General features: G+C 44.0%; 3 protein-coding genes across 3 annotated transcripts in view; 2 read left to right on the plus strand and 1 right to left on the minus strand.

Moving 5' to 3' along the window:
• LOC141432488 (cyclin-dependent kinase-like 4) overlaps positions 1 to 8,667 on the plus strand; it is a 66,095-nt gene extending 57,428 nt beyond the window's left edge. Inside the window, 1 exon segment of the mRNA XM_074094072.1 lies at positions 8,587 to 8,667. The gene's annotated coding sequence lies outside the window, so the exon portion shown is untranslated.
• On the plus strand, positions 3,901 to 7,984 carry LOC141432487 (cyclin-dependent kinase-like 1). Its single transcript, XM_074094071.1, has 5 exons — positions 3,901 to 4,136; positions 5,079 to 5,221; positions 6,584 to 6,679; positions 7,538 to 7,669; positions 7,893 to 7,984. The coding sequence occupies exons 1-5, from the start codon at positions 4,103 to 4,105 to the stop codon at positions 7,980 to 7,982; spliced, it is 495 nt and encodes a 164-aa protein (XP_073950172.1). The 5' UTR covers positions 3,901 to 4,102; the 3' UTR covers positions 7,983 to 7,984.
• A 7,906-nt stretch (positions 8,668 to 16,573) lies between the features above and the next one.
• On the minus strand, positions 16,574 to 17,817 carry LOC141432301 (uncharacterized). Its single transcript, XM_074093847.1, has 2 exons — positions 17,509 to 17,817; positions 16,574 to 16,744 (listed from the first exon to the last, which is right to left on the minus strand). The coding sequence occupies exons 1-2, from the start codon at positions 17,653 to 17,655 to the stop codon at positions 16,712 to 16,714; spliced, it is 180 nt and encodes a 59-aa protein (XP_073949948.1). The 5' UTR covers positions 17,656 to 17,817; the 3' UTR covers positions 16,574 to 16,711.
• Between the last annotated feature and the right edge of the window lie 176 nt (positions 17,818 to 17,993).

Consider the following 17,993-nt stretch of genomic DNA (forward strand, 5'->3'; position numbering starts at 1 on the left):
TTACTTCGTTTTTTTTGCATCAGAAAGAAGGTAAGCGATCTTGATTTATTTTTATTTGAAAACATTTTTGAAAAATAAGTCACAGCAGTTATTTAACAATAAGCCGGGCATAATGATCATTTTCATCATTTAAGCTCTGAAAGTAGTTGCATTTAACTTGAAATCCGTGTCGTAAATTCGATTTACATCTTTAGGGATGTTAAATATATGAAATAGGGTTCCGTAGCCATTACGAAAAAATTAAGTACTTATATTTTTCGTATTTTTATACGGAATCTTCCATAGTTTAAGTATATTTTATACCTTAGGCTGCTATTTACTCTTAAACTACTAATAATTCTCAAGCAAACTTAACCGTTATAGTTTTCCTTGAAAGTTTGATATGCTTACTACCATCCTGATTTTTTTAAAATTTCCACCCACGGTTTATTTTAGTGGGGAGCTAGGGACGCTCGATTTTAATGAAAATTTGCACTTTAAAGTTGAATATTTCGCAAACAAATCGCTGAATCCAACGATACCCCACACTATAGGGTTGGATGAGAAAAAAAAATATTGTACCATTTTGTCGGCATAGTTTACATATAATATCCGTGCAAAATTACAGCTTTCTAGCATTGTTAGTCCCTGAGCAAAGCCGCGGACGACGGGCAGACAGACAGACAGACATGGCGAAACTATAAGGTTCCGTTTTTGCCATTTTGGCTCCGGAACCCTAAAAATCGAATGGTGCTCCTTTGTATTCACGAACTAGTAAAAAAGGAGATTGTAATGCGTAATACTTCCCTCCAAACCTCCATGCTGGCATAATGCTGCTGGCCAGTGCTGGCTGATTGAGCCGAAGAGTGCGAGACATTTTAAAAAAAAGACGGTTTGGCGCGATAAATTTCTTCCGCTCTGTTACAAATTGGCGTATACATTTATAACGGTTTTTCTTTATTTCCTCGCATTTGTCATGAAAAGTAGTGTTCAACTCAAGTACAAATGATCAATTAGGTACACCCGCGAATTATAAGCACCCTCGCTCGCTTTGCCTGCTCGTGCGCCTAAATATCTGGGTGTAATTGATCACTTACAACCCTAGTTTATAATCTACTATTACATGCTTTTGGTATCGTAAGTAATATGTTAGTTAAGTACCTACTTACTGTTTTTTTTAAACGTTTTTCAATAAAAATACTAGTCAAGATTGTTTACCCTTTTCTAATGCTAAAACAACGAAGTATAGTAAAGGGCCTGTATCTATTAGTTCCTGGCAACCCTATGTCTGGGTCATTGCTCTATGTATGTATGATATTAAACATATGTACTTACCTACAACCTTAATGTTTATACCAACTTACTTCACTGAGTTGTTTCTATTCGATTGTACTCATAAATATCAACTAGGGCTTTTGGCTCTTCAAAACCAGGTTAACCGGAAATATGTCGCAATAGTAGAAGATCCGTTTAAGAACGACCTTCATCGAGCTGGTTAATGGATGAAACGTATTTTATATTAAATTTAATATGTCAAATAAATAATATACTACACTTTCGATTGGTATGGAATTTGTCTATTAACCAAACCGTATAAATTTTTTTAAATTATTAATTAATCATATCCTGGACTGAATTTTTTAGACACCCATATGCAATATATTTATTGAAATATTTAAACTATAATATTATAAATGCGAAAGGTGTTTGTGTGTTGTCCGTCTTTCACGCCGTAACGGAGCGACGGATCGACGTGATTTTTGCATAGAGATAGTTTATGGCCGAGAGCGACATAGGCTACTTTTTATCCCGGAAAAATGCACAGTTCCTGAGGGAACAGCGCGCGATAACCGAATACCACGCGGGCGGAGCCCGGGCAAAAGCTTTATAAAATACGTTTATCCATACCTGCAGCTCGTGAAGGTCGTTCTTAAACGGATCTTAGACTACATAAAGTGGACGTACCTACTAAAATCAATTTATTACCTACTGTTAAAAATTTAGGTAGAGGCAAAGTGCTAGACTTCAGTTTTGCTCTGTTTGTGAGTAGGTATTCTGTGTACAAATTACGGTTGCTGTATACCATACTAAAATATACAATACACAGTCATGATCATTTATAACAAAAACCATTAAATTATCAACATTCTCGGTGTAACGACCAAAAACAGAGAGGAGAGTTGTGAGAGTAAGTAACAGTGCACCAGTATTATATCTGCCACAGCGGAGCGTGCAAAAAAATATCTCTACACGTCCTTCCGGCCCTAAAATAGATCGTATCAGATATTTTGCACGCTTGTTATGTCAGATATTAGTGCTGTGACTGTACTACCTACTTTTAAATAACACTGTTATCGCGACCAACCGTCTTTAACGGCCAAAATAGCTGGCCACTTCAATGACGTTATAAACGGTTTTGACTGCACATATTATTTACTAGCTATTGCCCGCGATTTCGTCTGCAAATAATTGATGTATAAAGATATGTAGGTGAAAAACTTAAGTAAAACCTCTGAAACCTAAACCTAAAACATAAGTAAAGACTCTGTCTGCGAAGAATTTGTTTATTTAAAATGACAATGTCGGAGATTTTTCAACTTTTCTACTAAGTTTGTTGGGTTATAATAATTAACGTAAAATACGTTAAGTAGTAAGTTTAATTCTAAAACGTTCTGTTCGAGCCAGCGTCTTGCTGGCGAGTATTGATTGCCTTGCAGAAGTGGAGTACGTTCACCTCTTAGGACTAGTTGACCACAGGCTATTAAAACGGGCAAGCGAGGCCTTGCTCCATATGGGTTTAATTATAAGTACCAAATTTTTAAGTGTTGTCAAGGTTTAGCATTATTTACAGGTGCAGGACGTTCTCTTTTCGATACCGCCTAGTTAAGTGTTCGGGTACTTGACATTCCTATGAGTAATTTTGACCAATATAAGATACTTACCGTCTATTAATAAATCATCATCATCCCAACCTATATACGTCTCACTACTGGGCACAGGCCTCCTCTCAGAATGAGAGGGCTGCGGCCGTTGTGCCCACGCGGGCCCAGTGCGGATAAAGTTCGCATCTTGAGAACCAAACCGTCATTAAACAAAAGTCTCCTCTCAAAAATGACACACACACAAACACACACACACACACACACACACACACACACACACACACACACACAACACACAAACATCACGCCTGTACTCCAAATGGGGTAGGCGAGCACACGAAACGTTACCGCTTCGGAGCCACTCTTAGCAATTTTAGGTTTTAAGTTTGACAAAAACGGGACAATACTCGTAGTGACGGTTGCTAGACTGTCGCTTACGGTATACCTTAACCTATATCCTCAGTCGCCTCTTACGACATCCACGGAAGAAATGGACAGGTGTAATTCTAACCCGACACCACACGGGTGACAAAAATGACACTAAGATTTTAAAACATAGTTCAATTTTGCGAGCTGACCTATTACGTGTAGTGACGGTTTGATTCTCAAGGTGGTGAGATGGGCTCATTTGAAGTGCAGGTATAGTAATTAATAAATCATGATTTATTTTATATTTTTTAAACTTATACTTTCACTACCTCCGCTTTCGTTAACTTCTGCCTCTGCAGAGGCGAAGCTCTTCGCCTCCACCTCTGCCTCCGTTACGTACAACCCTGAGTGATAAATTTGACAGTACAGTCACCAGCGTCAATTACCTACTGACACAACAAAACGTCCATAAATATCTGATACGACTCCATTTCTAGGATGTGTAGGATGTGAAGGGATGTGAGCTGAGACCGCTTCGTGATTTCGCAATTACCTTCTCAAGATTAATATTTACTTTAATACTTGTTTATTTTGTGTTGTATGATGTAATTTGCGAAGTGCGAATAAACGTTTCTATTCTATTCTATTCTCAGATATTTTTGCATGTGCCGCTGTGGCAGATTTTAATGCAGTACTTAGGCTGTACAATCAGTGACGGAATAAGAATTCCGGATTTTGTGATAGGTACTTTGTTACAAGGATGCCGTAGCTAATTGTGGTGTTCGACAACATGTCCAGGCCCCGGCGAGAGCTACACGGACTACGTGGCGACACGCTGGTACCGTGCGCCAGAGCTGCTGGTCGGGGACACCATGTATAGCACGCCCGTCGACGTCTGGGCCATCGGTAAGTAGCAAGACAACATGTCTAGGCAGGTAGTAGGACAACATGTCCATGTAGGTAGCAGGACAACATGTCCATGTAGGTAGCAGGACAACATGTCCAGGTAGGTAGCAGGACAACATATCCAGGTGGGTAGTAGCAGGACAACATGTCCAGGTAGGTAGTAGGACAACAAGTCCAAGTAGGAAGTAGGACAACATGTCCAGGTAGGAAGTAGGACAACGATTTCCAGGCAGGAAGCAGGACAACATATACAGGTAGGTAGCAGGACAACATGTCTAGGAAGGAAGCAGGACAACATGTCCGGGCATGTAGCAGGACAACGATGTCCAGGCAGGAAGCAGGACAACATGTCCAAGTAGGTAGCAGGACAACATATCCGGGCAGATAGCAGGACAACATGTCCAGGCAGGTAGCAGGACAACAGACATGCCCAGGCAGGTAGCAGCATTACTCGACATATTGTATTATTATTAGTGAGCCCCTCCAAAATTTCAGGCTGCGACCGCGCCTGCACAAAGGTTCCACCTGATACGTGATTCAGTTTTCTCGACTGTACAGCCAAAGAAACTGAATCGCTCACTTTTTACCTTGATTTAGCGAAATTGATTCATTTCTAAATCTATATAAAATCTTACGTAACGTACGAGAAATCTTACGTGCTCTTTTTTACATGGCAGTAACAGGGAGTCAACAAATGTATTTTAATTACGTAGTTAATGAACGGCCCCTTATTGCACGTAAGTAGGTACGATCCGATTACCAGCACCAATATCTGGCACAACAAAGCGTATATAAAAATCTGACACGACGCCACGTCGACACGGTAGGACATGTCAGATATTTTTTTACGCTCCGCTACGGCGGATAAATACAATGCAAGTGACTGCACTAAGTGAAGCTAAATAAACACGCGCCTGAATAAATTGTGTGGGCAATCCCCAGGCTGCGTGTTCGCGGAGCTGCTGTCGAGTGAGGCGCTCTGGCCGGGCAAGAGCGACCTGGACCAGCTGTACCTCATCCGGAAGACCCTCGGGGACCTGCTGCCCCGGCACATGACCATATTCTCGCAGAACACCTTCTTTCAGGTAGGTAGTATTGGTGAAATATTTTTTAAGAATCGGTTCAGTGATTGCAGATATTACCTTCTACTCGTAGGTGTAAGTATATTCAAAAACTATTATACCTACTTGAAGCAGCGTTTCCACCAATAATCTGCGAGGATGTGTTTTCATTAACCAATAGAAACGCTTTATTTACCTATCCTCGCACAGCACATCTCTGGTGGAAACAGCTGAGCGGAGCGAGGCGAGGTAAATGAAGCGTTTCTATTGGTTAATGGAAAACATATTCCTCGCACATCTCTGGTGGGAACGCTGTTTAATTAGATTCAGAAGTCGATACCTAAGTCAGTTGTATCACCGCCGGCGAGGAAACGATTGGCTATCGACTATTTTCTCGCTCAAGAAACATACAAAAGATATAAGATCCTGTGTGAGTAAAAGAGACGTATATTAATAGTTGATCGCTGGCGGTTCAGACTGAGATAAGACTCGCTGAGCTATAAAACTAGCTCAGCGATACTCGCTCGGCTCAGCGCTGTTAGCTTGGCGGCCGCCCGGCTCGAGCGAGTAGAGCGAGTAATCGCCCGTCGTGCTCGAACACTCGCTTTTCACTGCTCGGCCACTCGTTTCTAGTTCCTCGCTCTGCTCGCTTCTGGCTCATCGTCGGCGGTGGGACAAGTGCCTAAGTATACATACATATGTATACTTGTATTTACTAGTAGATTATCTACATAACGATCACATCAATCCGTTTGGAAGCTAAAGCTAACGACACCACAAACATAGTGATCAAACTTACAACATCCCTCTTGCGTCAGTAGTCGCACTTTTTACAAAAACTCATAAGTACCAATGGGGCCCAAGTTTCAAAGCTTCAACTGCAGGTCCATCATCTCGATCATCATCCGCCGGAAGACGTCCACTGCTGAACAATGCCTCCCCCTTAGAACGCCACAATGAACGAGAACTCGCCACTTGCAAATATAGGTATACCGGTTCCCCGCAATAACTATGCAAGTCCTGATAAACACAAGCTGAAATTAATCCCCAAAAGTTCAGACTCTATTGTTAACGGCATAGAAGCGTGTTCAGATATTTTTGATCAAATTTTTGCTTAACTCGACTGTACCTAAAGACACTTTTATTATGTACTAGCTTTTGCCCGCGGCTCCGCCCGCGTGGTATTCGGTTATCGCGCGCTGTTCCCTCGGGAACTGCATTTTTCCGAGATAAAAAGTAGCCTATGTCACTCTCGGGCCCATAAACTATCTCTATGCCAAAAATCACGTCGATCCGTCGCTCCGTTACGGCGTGAAAGACGGACAAACACACAAACATACAAACACACTTTCGCATTTATAATATTAGTATGGATATGGATTTCAGGGCATGGCGTTGCCAGAACCTACGACGTTAGAGCCTTTGGAGAACAAAATACCGCAACGATACGCCCACAGTGAACTAATTTTAGACTTTTTAAAGGTAAGATATACTCAAACTCACTGGATCCTAATTTGTTATCAGGGTAATGAGGTGGCAACATTGGTGTGAACGTCTAAGGATAGAAACTTCGAAATTCTAACTCGCTATTGACGGAAACACATCCACTCTTCAAGCATTTAACTCTTGCGCTCCACAATAGGGGGCTAACAAAGGCAAACTAAATGGGGTGGGTAAGAGCTATTGGTGGTGTGGCGGCCGGCATATCAACTCGTTTCTCATCAGGTTGTCTAAATTTTTTGACGTCATTGGATCAGGGTCGGATTTAGAGGGCTGGAGGCCTTGGGGCAACAAAGGAATGAGATTTTGATATTTTACTGAATGCCTGATTGAAGTTAACAAATACTAGATGAATAAATAGTAGTTTACTAGTGTTTACTCGACGGAATAAAAAAAACCGAAGCCCTATTGTGGGGGCCTCTTTTGTGGAGGCCCCGTTGCCCTCCCTTAAATCCGGCCGTGGCAATGACCGACTCCTTGGGGACACAATACCAGCGGGCGATGAGGTCGTCCCATACGCCTATATTATTGTTCTTAAATACTGCCTGACAGCAGGGTTACTACGAAACCCGAAGTTCGTATCGTACCGTCCCTCTCGCTCTCGTATTAAATAGTATAAGTGTCAGAGGGACCGCACGGCACGAATTTCAAGTTTCGTAGTAGCCCTGCTGATGACAGTAACTACGATAATTCCAGATAATACATCTTCATTGTTGTAAGGGATTTCATGATAAACCGGGTTTCATGTAGCTACGAAATTGAGACAGCCAGTATCACCTGTCTCCTGTCATGTTTGCGGGATAAAGCACTATGGTTATCCATAAATTGTGGTCTGTGCAGAATTGCCTAGACAAGGACCCGATGATGCGGTGGACGTGCGAGCAGCTGCTGCGACACGCCATCTTCGAGAACTTTCTGTTTACCGTGCCGCACGCAGACCACGCCGACTACGAGCGGGCCCGGCGGCAACAGGTATACTAGCTGGCATCAGGGACTATAACCCTGAGCTCATCAGGCAGAAGATTAGACCAGATATAGAGTATTTTACTTAGGAACTTTTGTCATAAGGTGCTCATTTCCCTGAGAAAATCCACTCTCCCATTAATCCTTACCAGAAACCCCATGAAATTCGTCCCGGATACTATATCCGGTTGGAAGGACCATTTGACAGACCTTTCTCCCGTATCCTTTCTAGAACACTTTCCTACACGTGAACGATGCGACCAGTGCGTCAGGGCAGACGGACTCGAACAGCGGAGATGGCAAGAAAGAAAAGAAGAAATAGCTTTTGGCTACTCTAGTCTAGAAGGTTTAATTAAAAGTCTGCAGTTGCCTTATAGGTACAAAATATAGATTACGGTAATTAGAGAGATTAGAGGTAACGTTTTATAGATACCCGTAGCTGTATATCTAACTTAGGTAAATTTCTTGAATTTTAGAATAATGGGGCCCAGTTAGAGTAAATAAACCGTCTACATTAGTCTGTATTTTAAATAAACAACTGTGTTCGGAACTCAGACTTGAGAAGAAGAGTTCTTGGGGGTTGGGGCTGCATGCACAACGGCCAGGTCAATTGTTAGCTCTTAGAGCCGACATCTGACAAGGCCATTTGCATTTACCACTTCTTTGATCTGTCCCATGAGTGTAGGGAACTAGCCCTATAGGTACTACGAAGTTCACAATTCTAACTTCCGTATCTTGCCGTCCCGCTGACGCTAATATTATTTAATACGAGAGTGAGAGGGACGGTACGATTCGAACTTCGATTTTCGAATTTCGTAGTAGCCCGCCTGAGCCAAACACACATTACGCTGACATGATCACCTAGTGTTCAAAGCCTCGAAACGAAAATACGAAAAAAAAGACAATGACATTAAACATTTGTGCAGGTGCAGTCCTCCCCGCTACTGCCGGCGCTGCACGTGGAGCGCGCGGCGCCCCTCAAAGGCAAGAAAGAGACGGACGCGCGAAGCCACCTGCCCACTATATGACTAGCGCCGCGACGCTAACGCGCCGCGAGCAATAAATACCCTCAACATCAAGATCCTCGTTTTATTTCAAACTAGCTTTTAACCGCGGCTTGGTTCACGCAGCGTCTGTAAAGCAAGAAAGAGACCAACACGCGAATCGCGCCCACTATATGACTAGCGTCGCGTGCAATGTAGAGCCGTTTCGCATACTTCGCGGTTTCTCGTTTTGTTCAAACTAGCTTTTAACCGCGGCAAAGGGACGCAGCGTCGAACGCAAAGGCAAGCATAAGACTCCACACGCGAAGCCACCTGCCCTGTATGACTAGCGTCGCGTGCAATAAAAACGATTCAACATCAAGATCCTCGTTTTATTCTCAAACTAGCTTAACCGCGTTTTTTTTTCACGCAGCGTTGTCAAAGGCAAGAAAGAGTTAGGGACACGCGAAGCCACCTTCCACTATATGACTAGCGTCGCGTGCAATGAAAACCCTCAACATCAAGATCCTCGTTTTATTTCAAACTAGCTTTTAACGCGCCTTGGTTCACGCAGCGTCTGCCAAAGGCAAGAAAGAGACGACACGCGAAGCCACCTGCCCACTATATGACTAGCGCCGCGAGCAATAAATACCCTCAACATCAAGATCCTCGTTTTATTTCAAACTAGCTTTTAACCGCGACTTGGTTCACGCAGCGTCTGTCAAAGGCAAGAAAGAGACCGACACGCGAAGCCACCTGCCCACTATATGACTAGCGCCGCGTGCAATAAACACCCTCAACATCAAGATCCTCGTTTTATTTCAAACTAGCTTTTAACCGCGACTTGGTTCACGCAGCGTCTGTCAAAGGCAAGAAAGAGACCGACACGCGAAGCCACCTGCCCACTATATGACTAGCGCCGCGTGCAATAACACCCTCAACATCAGATCCTCGTTTTATTTCAAACTAGCTTTTAACCGCGACTTGGTTCACGCAGCGTCTGTCAAAGGAAAGAAAGAGACCGACACGCGAAGCCACCTGCCCACTATATGACTAGCGCCGCGTGCAATAAACACCCTCAACATCAAGATCCTCGTTTTATTTCAAACTAGCTTTTAACCGCGGCTTGGTTCACGCAGCGTCTGTCAAAGGCAAGAAAGAGACGACACGCGAAGCCACCTGCCCACTATATGACTAGCGCCGCGTGCAATAAACACCCTCAACATCAAGATCCTCGTTTTATTTCAAACTAGCTTTTAACCGCGACTTGGTTCACGCAGCGTCTGTCAAAGGCAAGAAAGAGACCGACACGCGAAGCCACCTGCCCACTATATGACTAGCGCCGCGTGCAATAAACACCCTCAACATCAAGATCCTCGTTTTATTTCAAACTAGCTTTTAACCGCGACTTGGTTCACGCAGCGTCTGTCAAAGGCAAGAAAGAGACCGACACGCGAAGCCACCTGCCCACTATATGACTAGCGCCGCGTGCAATAAACACCCTCAACATAAGATACTCGTTTTATTTCAAACTAGCTTTTAACCGCGACTTGGTTCACGCAGCGTCTGTCAAAGGCAAGAAAGAGACCGACACGCGAAGCCACCTGCCCACTATATGACTAGCGCCGCGTGCAATAAACACCCTCAACATCAAGATCCTCGTTTTATTTCAAACTAGCTTTTAACCGCGACTTGGTTCACGCAGCGTCTGTCAAAGGCAAGAAAGAGACCGACACGCGAAGCCACCTGCCCACTATATGACTAGCGTCGCGTGCAATAAATACCCTCAACATCAAGATCCTCGTTTTATTTCAAACTAGCTTTTAACCGCGACTTGGTTCACGCAGCGTCTGTCAAAGGCAAGAAAGAGACCGACACGCGAAGCCACCTGCCCACTATATGACTAGCGCCGCGTGCAATAAATACCCTCAACATCAATGATACTCGTTTTATTTCAAACTAGCTTTTAACCCCGACTTGGTTCACGCAGCGTCTGTCAAAGGCAAGAAAGAGACCGACACGCGAAGCCACCTGCCCACTATATGACTAGCGTCGCGTGCAATAAACACCCTCAACATCAAGATCCTCGTTTTATTTCAAATTAGCTTTTAACCGCGACTTGGTTCACGCAGCGTCTGTCAAAGGCAAGAAAGAGACCGACACGCGAAGCACCTGCCCACTATATGACTAGCGTCGCGTGCAATAAACACCCTCAACATCAAGATCCTCGTTTTATTTCAAACTAGCTTTTAACCGCGACTTGGTTCAAGCAGCGTCTGTCAAAGGCAAGAAAGAGACCGACACGCGAAGCCACCTGCCCACTATATGACTAGCGCCGCGTGCAATAAATACCCTCAACATCAAGATCCTCGTTTTATTTCAAACTAGCTTTTAACCGCGGCTTGGTTCACGCAGCGTCTGTCAAAGGCAAGAAAGAGACCGACACGCGAAGCCACCTGCCCACTATATGACTAGCGTCGCGTGCAATAAATACCCTCAACATCAAGATCCTCGTTTTATTTCAAACTAGCTTTTAACCGCGGCTTGGTTCACGCAGCGTCTGTCAAAGGCAAGAAAGAGACCGACACGCGAAGCCACCTGCCCACTATATGACTAGCGCCGCGTGCAATAAATACCCTCAACATCAAGATCCTCGTTTTATTTCAAACTAGCTTTTAACCGCGGCTTGGTTCACGCAGCGTCTGTCAAAGGCAAGAAAGAGACCGACACGCGAAGCCACCTGCCCACTATATGACTAGCGTCGCGTGCAATAACACCCTCAACATCAAGATCCTCGTTTTATTTCAAACTAGCTTTTAACCGCGGCTTGGTTCACGCAGCGTCTGTCAAAGGCAAGAAAGAGACCGACACGCGAAGCCACCTGCCCACTATATGACTAGCGTCGCGTGCAATAAACCCTCAACATCAAGATCCTCGTTTTATTTCAAACTAGCTTTTAACCGCGACTTGGTTCACGCAGCGTCTGCCAAAGGCAAGAAAGAGACCGACACGCGAAGCCACCTGCTCACTATATGACTAGCGTCGCGTGCAATAAATACCCTCAACATCAAGATCCTCGTTTTATGTCAAACTAGCTTTTAACCGCGGCTTGGTTCACGCAGCGTCTGTCAAAGGCAAGAAAGAGACCGACACGCGAAGCCACCTGCCCACTATATGACTAGCGCCGCGTGCAATAAACACCCTCAACATCAAGATCCTCGTTTTATTTCAAATTAGCTTTTAACGCGACTTGGTTCACGCAGCGTCTGTCAAAGGCAAGAAAGAGACCGACACGCGAAGCCACCTGCCCACTATATGACTAGCGCCGCGTGCAATAAATACCCTCAACATCAAGATCCTCGTTTTATTTCAAACTAGCTTTTAACCGCGACTTGGTTCACGCAGCGTCTGTCAAAGGCAAGAAAGAGACCGACACGCGAAGCCACCTGCCCACTATATGACTAGCGTCGCGTGCAATAAACACCCTCAACATCATGATACTCGTTTTATTTCAAACTAGCTTTTAACCGCGACTTGGTTCACGCAGCGTCTGTCAAAGGAAAGAAAGAGACCGACACGCGAAGCCACCTGCCCACTATATGACTAGCGCCGCGTGCAATAAACACCCTCAACATCAAGATCCTCGTTTTATTTCAAACTAGCTTTTAACCGCGGCTTGGTTCACGCAGCGTCTGTCAAAGGCAAGAAAGAGACCGACACGCGAAGCCACCTGCCCACTATATGACTAGCGCCGCGTGCAATAAACACCCTCAACATCAAGATCCTCGTTTTATTTCAAACTAGCTTTTAACCGCGGCTTGGTTCACGCAGCGTCTGTCAAAGGCAAGAAAGAGACCGACACGCGAAGCCACCTGCCCACTATATGACTAGCGCCGCGTGCAATAAACACCCTCAACATAAGATACTCGTTTTATTTCAAACTAGCTTTTAACCGCGACTTGGTTCACGCAGCGTCTGTCAAAGGCAAGAAAGAGACCGACACGCGAAGCCACCTGCCCACTATATGACTAGCGTCGCGTGCAATAAATACCCTCAACATCATGATACTCGTTTTATTTCAAACTAGCTTTTAACCGCGACTTGGTTCACGCAGCGTCTGCAAAGGCAAGAAAGAGACCGACACGCGAAGCCACCTGCCCACTATATGACTAGCGCCGCGTGCAACAAATACCCTCAACATCAAGATCCTCGTTTTATTTCAAACTAGCTTTTAACCCCGACTTGGTTCAAGCAGCGTCTGTCAAAGGCAAGAAAGAGACCGACACGCGAAGCCACCTGCCCACTATATGACTAGCGCCGCGTGCAATAAATACCCTCAACATCAAGATCCTCGTTTTATGTCAAACTAGCTTTTAACCGCGGCTTGGTTCACGCAGCGTCTGTCAAAGGCAAGAAAGAGACGGACGCGCGAAGCCACCTGCCCACTATATGACTAGCGTCGCGTGCAATAAATACCCTCAACATCATGATACTCGTTTTATTTCAAACTAGCTTTTAACCGCGGCTTGGTTCACGCAGCGTCTGCCAAAGGCAAGAAAGAGACCGACACGCGAAGCCACCTGCCCACTATATGACTAGCGCCGCGTGCAATAAATACCCTCAACATCGATACTCGTTTTATTTCAAACTAGCTTTTAACCGCGGCTTGGTTCACGCAGCGTCTGTCAAAGGCAAGAAAGAGACCGACACGCGAAGCCACCTGCCCACTATATGACTAGCGTCGCGTGCAATAAACACCCTCAACATCAAGATCCTCGTTTTATTTCAAACTAGCTTTTAACCGCGGCTTGGTTCACGCAGCGTCTGCCAAAGGCAAGAAAGAGACGGACGCGCGAAGCCACCTGCCCACTATATGACTAGCGTCGCGTGCAATAAAACCCTCAACATCAAGATCCTCGTTTTATTTCAAACTAGCTTTTAACCGCGGCTTGGTTCACGCAGCGTCTGCCAAAGGCAAGAAAGAGACCGACACGCGAAGCCACCTGCTCACTATATGACTAGCGCCGCGTGCAATAAATACCCTCAACATCACGATACTCGTTTTATTTCAAACTAGCTTTTAACCGCGGCTTGGTTCACGCAGCGTCTGTCAAAGGCAAGAAAGAGACCGACACGCGAAGCCACCTGCCCACTATATGACTAGCGTCGCATGCAATAAACACCCTCAACATCAAGATCCTCGTTTTATTTCAAACTAGCTTTTAACCGCGGCTTGGTTCACGCAGCGTCTGCCAAAGGCAAGAAAGAGACCGACACGCGAAGCCACCTGCTCACTATATGACTAGCGTCGCGTGCAATAAATACCCTCAACATCAAGATCCTCGTTTTATGTCAAACTAGCTTTTAACCGCGCTTGGTTCACGCAGCGTCTGTCAAAGGCAAGAAAGAGACCGACACGCGAAGCCACCTGCCCACTATATGACTAGCGCCGCGTGCAATAAACACCCTCAACATCAAGATCCTCGTTTTATTTCAAATTAGCTTTTAACCGCGACTTGGTTCACGCAGCGTCTGTCAAAGGCAAGAAAGAGACCGACACGCGAAGCCACCTGCCCACTATATGACTAGCGCCGCGTGCAATAAACACCCTCAACATAAGATCCTCGTTTTATTTCAAACTAGCTTTTAACCGCGACTTGGTTCACGCAGCGTCTGTCAAAGGCAAGAAAGAGACCGACACGCGAAGCCACCTGCCCACTATATGACTAGCGTCGCGTGCAATAAACACCCTCAACATCAAGATCCTCGTTTTATTTCAAACTAGCTTTTAACCGCGACTTGGTTCACGCAGCGTCTGTCAAAGGCAAGAAAGAGACCGACACGCGAAGCCACCTGCCCACTATATGACTAGCGCCGCGTGCAATAAAACCCTCAACATAATGATACTCGTTTTATTTCAAACTAGCTTTTAAACCGCGACTTGGTTCACGCAGCGTCTGTCAAAGGAAAGAAAGAGACCGACACGCGAAGCCACCTGCCCACTATATGACTAGCGCCGCGTGCAATAAACACCCTCAACATCAAGATCCTCGTTTTATTTCAAACTAGCTTTTAACCGCGACTTGGTTCACGCAGCGTCTGTCAAAGGCAAGAAAGAGACCGACACGCGAAGCCACCTGCCCACTATATGACTAGCGCCGCGTGCAACAAATACCCTCAACATCAAGATCCTCGTTTTATTTCAAACTAGCTTTTAACCCCGACTTGGTTCAAGCAGCGTCTGTCAAAGGCAAGAAAGAGACCGACACGCGAAGCCACCTGCCCACTATATGACTAGCGCCGCGTGCAATAAATACCCTCAACATCAAGATCCTCGTTTTATTCAAACTAGCTTTTAACCGCGGCTTGGTTCACGCAGCGTCTGCCAAAGGCAAGAAAGAGACCGACACGCGAAGCCACCTGCTCACTATATGACTAGCGCCGCGTGCAATAAATACCCTCAACATCAAGATCCTCGTTTTATGTCAAACTAGCTTTTAACCGCGGCTTGGTTCACGCAGCGTCTGCCAAAGGCAAGAAAGAGACCGACACGCGAAGCCACCTGCCCACTATATGACTAGCGCCGCGTGCAACAAATACCCTCAACATCAAGATCCTCGTTTTATTTCAAACTAGCTTTTAACCCCGACTTGGTTCAAGCAGCGTCTGTCAAAGGCAAGAAAGAGACCGACACGCGAAGCCACCTGCCCACTATATGACTAGCGCCGCGTGCAATAAACACCCTCAACATCAAGATCCTCGTTTTATTTCAAACTAGCTTTTAACCGCGGCTTGGTTCACGCAGCGTCTGTCAAAGGCAAGAAAGAGACGACGCGCGAAGCCACCTGCCACTATATGACTAGCGCCGCATGCAATAAATATCCTCAACATCAACGATACTCGTTTTATTTCAAACTAGCTTTTAACCGCGGCTTGGTTCACGCAGCGTCTGTCAAAGGCAAGAAAGAGACCGACACGCGAAGCCACCTGCCCACTATATGACTAGCGCCGCATGCAATAAATATCCTCAACATCACGATACTCGTTTTATTTCAAACTAGCTTTTAACCGCGGCTTGGTTCACGCAGCGTCTGTCAAAGGCAAGAAAGAGACCGACACGCGAAGCCACCTGCCCACTATATGACTAGCGCCGCGTGCAATAAACACCCTCAACATCAAGATCCTCGTTTTATTTCAAACTAGCTTTTAACCGCGACTTGGTTCACGCAGCGTCTCTCAAAGGCAAAAAAGAGCTGGCACAGAACTTACTGTACTTGGGAGCAAAGAAATCGAGCCACCCTTGCAATTATTATGTTGATTTTTATGTTTTTTAGGTTGTGTTATCATGGAAACATAAAACTTTGCAAGGGTGGCTCGATTTCTTTGCTCCCAAGTGTATATATAAAGGAATACCTAGTAAACCTAAATTAGTTACCTGACGAAACTTGTTGTGGATGAGTAGTACCTATTTGTGTTTTATTTATTCTTTTTTTTTGGCATAAATTTAGTAATTCTGGTTTTTTTTAATGGTGTATGTGTGTATTTTATTTTTGGAAATTTTCTAAATTTTTTATTAGTTGGTTAATGTCAACTCATGCGAGAATTTGACAGATAATAAGTTTTTGTTATAAATTTAATTTTTAACAATGTTGACCACACATCCTGTTTTCAATGGGAATGTCTGGCTCTCAGGAACTCTGTCCCAGTCCCGAAAAACAAATGGAGAATACGAAAATGTCTTATTTTGAGAAAATTTTGATAGCACCATATATCATATAATATTAATTGCTAGTCGAACATGTATTTCACTTTTTAGATAGCAAAAATGGTCACACTATGTGTGGAGTATGGAAACTTTGAATGAGTAAAACTTTCGAGTACTTCTTAAAAGCTAATGGATGTTTCAAGGCGGCATACATAACAAGACAAGTCAGTTTCACACTTTTTAATGACACTTACATAATTTTCTATACATAGCCACAACAATTTACTATAAATAATCTTATTTCTAAAAGTATCAGCTGATATCAGCGTTATTCACATATTTACAAGCTGCTTTGTGTTGTGTTCAATCGCTGACGCCACCAACTTTTTTTAAGAACTAAAAAAAAAAATTACATAATTTTCTGTAACAATTATATGCAGGTTTAGATTTGAATGGGTATGATAAGCTATTTTATTAAAATTTGGGTTCACATAAGAAATTGCTTTCATAATAAAACAGCTATTGCCTTCATCAAAAAAAGACCTACAAAGGAGTGGAATTCCCTGCCTGCAACTGTTTCCTTTTTTTTTTTGTTTTAGTAACATCTGCAATCAGTACATTCAACCATAAGCAAATCTGTTACGTGTAGTATGGCATTAACAGATTTGCTTATGGTTGAATGTACCGATTGCAGATGTTACTAAAAACAAAAAAAAAAAAAAGGAAACGTTGCAGGCAGGGAACCACTCCTTTGTAGGCCGCTTTCAAGTCTAGGGTGAATGACCATTTACTAGGGAAGCGTGCTCCATCATCCATCGTAGGCTTCATCCTCGCTTTCCATCAGGTGTGATTGTGGCCAAACGCAACCCTAAATTATATATAAAAAAACAACATTGCAAAGTTATGGCAATTTTTGGAACAATAGCCAGCAATGGAAAATAACAGTAAATTTAATATTTTGAACAGCATAGTACCTATAGTTATTAAGGCTCAGGAGGGTCCGGGTGTACCAAAGGGTTATCAATATGTAAGGATAATATGATAATATAACCAAGACCCGTTTTCGGGCGACTGGCCATATAGAGTAGATAAAGGAAGTTGGAAGGCAATTGCTCTGCTGTAAAAAACTTACAAGTTTAATTATAACAACATAAACTCACCGCAATCATGGGCAGCTTTTCTCTTTCGTTTTTAGAGACTAGTCTGTCATCATGCTGCAGCTTGTACCAAGTGTAGTGAGCGCCGATGATGGCCGGTACCATAACTAACGCTACAAGGTTCTTCGACACAAAAAGCCGTACGTTCATGGTTACGGCTGCTGCGTACTTCTAGAAATAGGTTATTTTTGTTTTTCCTCACAATGTTACGTACGTATATTTGATTTATTTATAACTCGTTTAAAACATAACAAACAACCGTACGAGGAAAACATAAAGATCGTAACGTCTATCCGTTTTAGTAGGATTCTATCAAAGAGTATAAGTACCTATGTAGGAAAAGAGTGGCAACTCTATGGCCAAATTTGCATGTATGGTAACAAGCGCTAACTGGTGGCGTAATGAAAGAACTAATTCTGACATAACACACACATGCACATGCACGCACACAAAGCTGACGTCATAAAGCCAGTTTAGACCTGTAAGAA

Source organism: Choristoneura fumiferana, chromosome 11 (assembly GCF_025370935.1).
Source record: "Choristoneura fumiferana chromosome 11, NRCan_CFum_1, whole genome shotgun sequence".
NCBI classification, from domain to species: Eukaryota; Metazoa; Arthropoda; class Insecta; order Lepidoptera; family Tortricidae; genus Choristoneura; species Choristoneura fumiferana.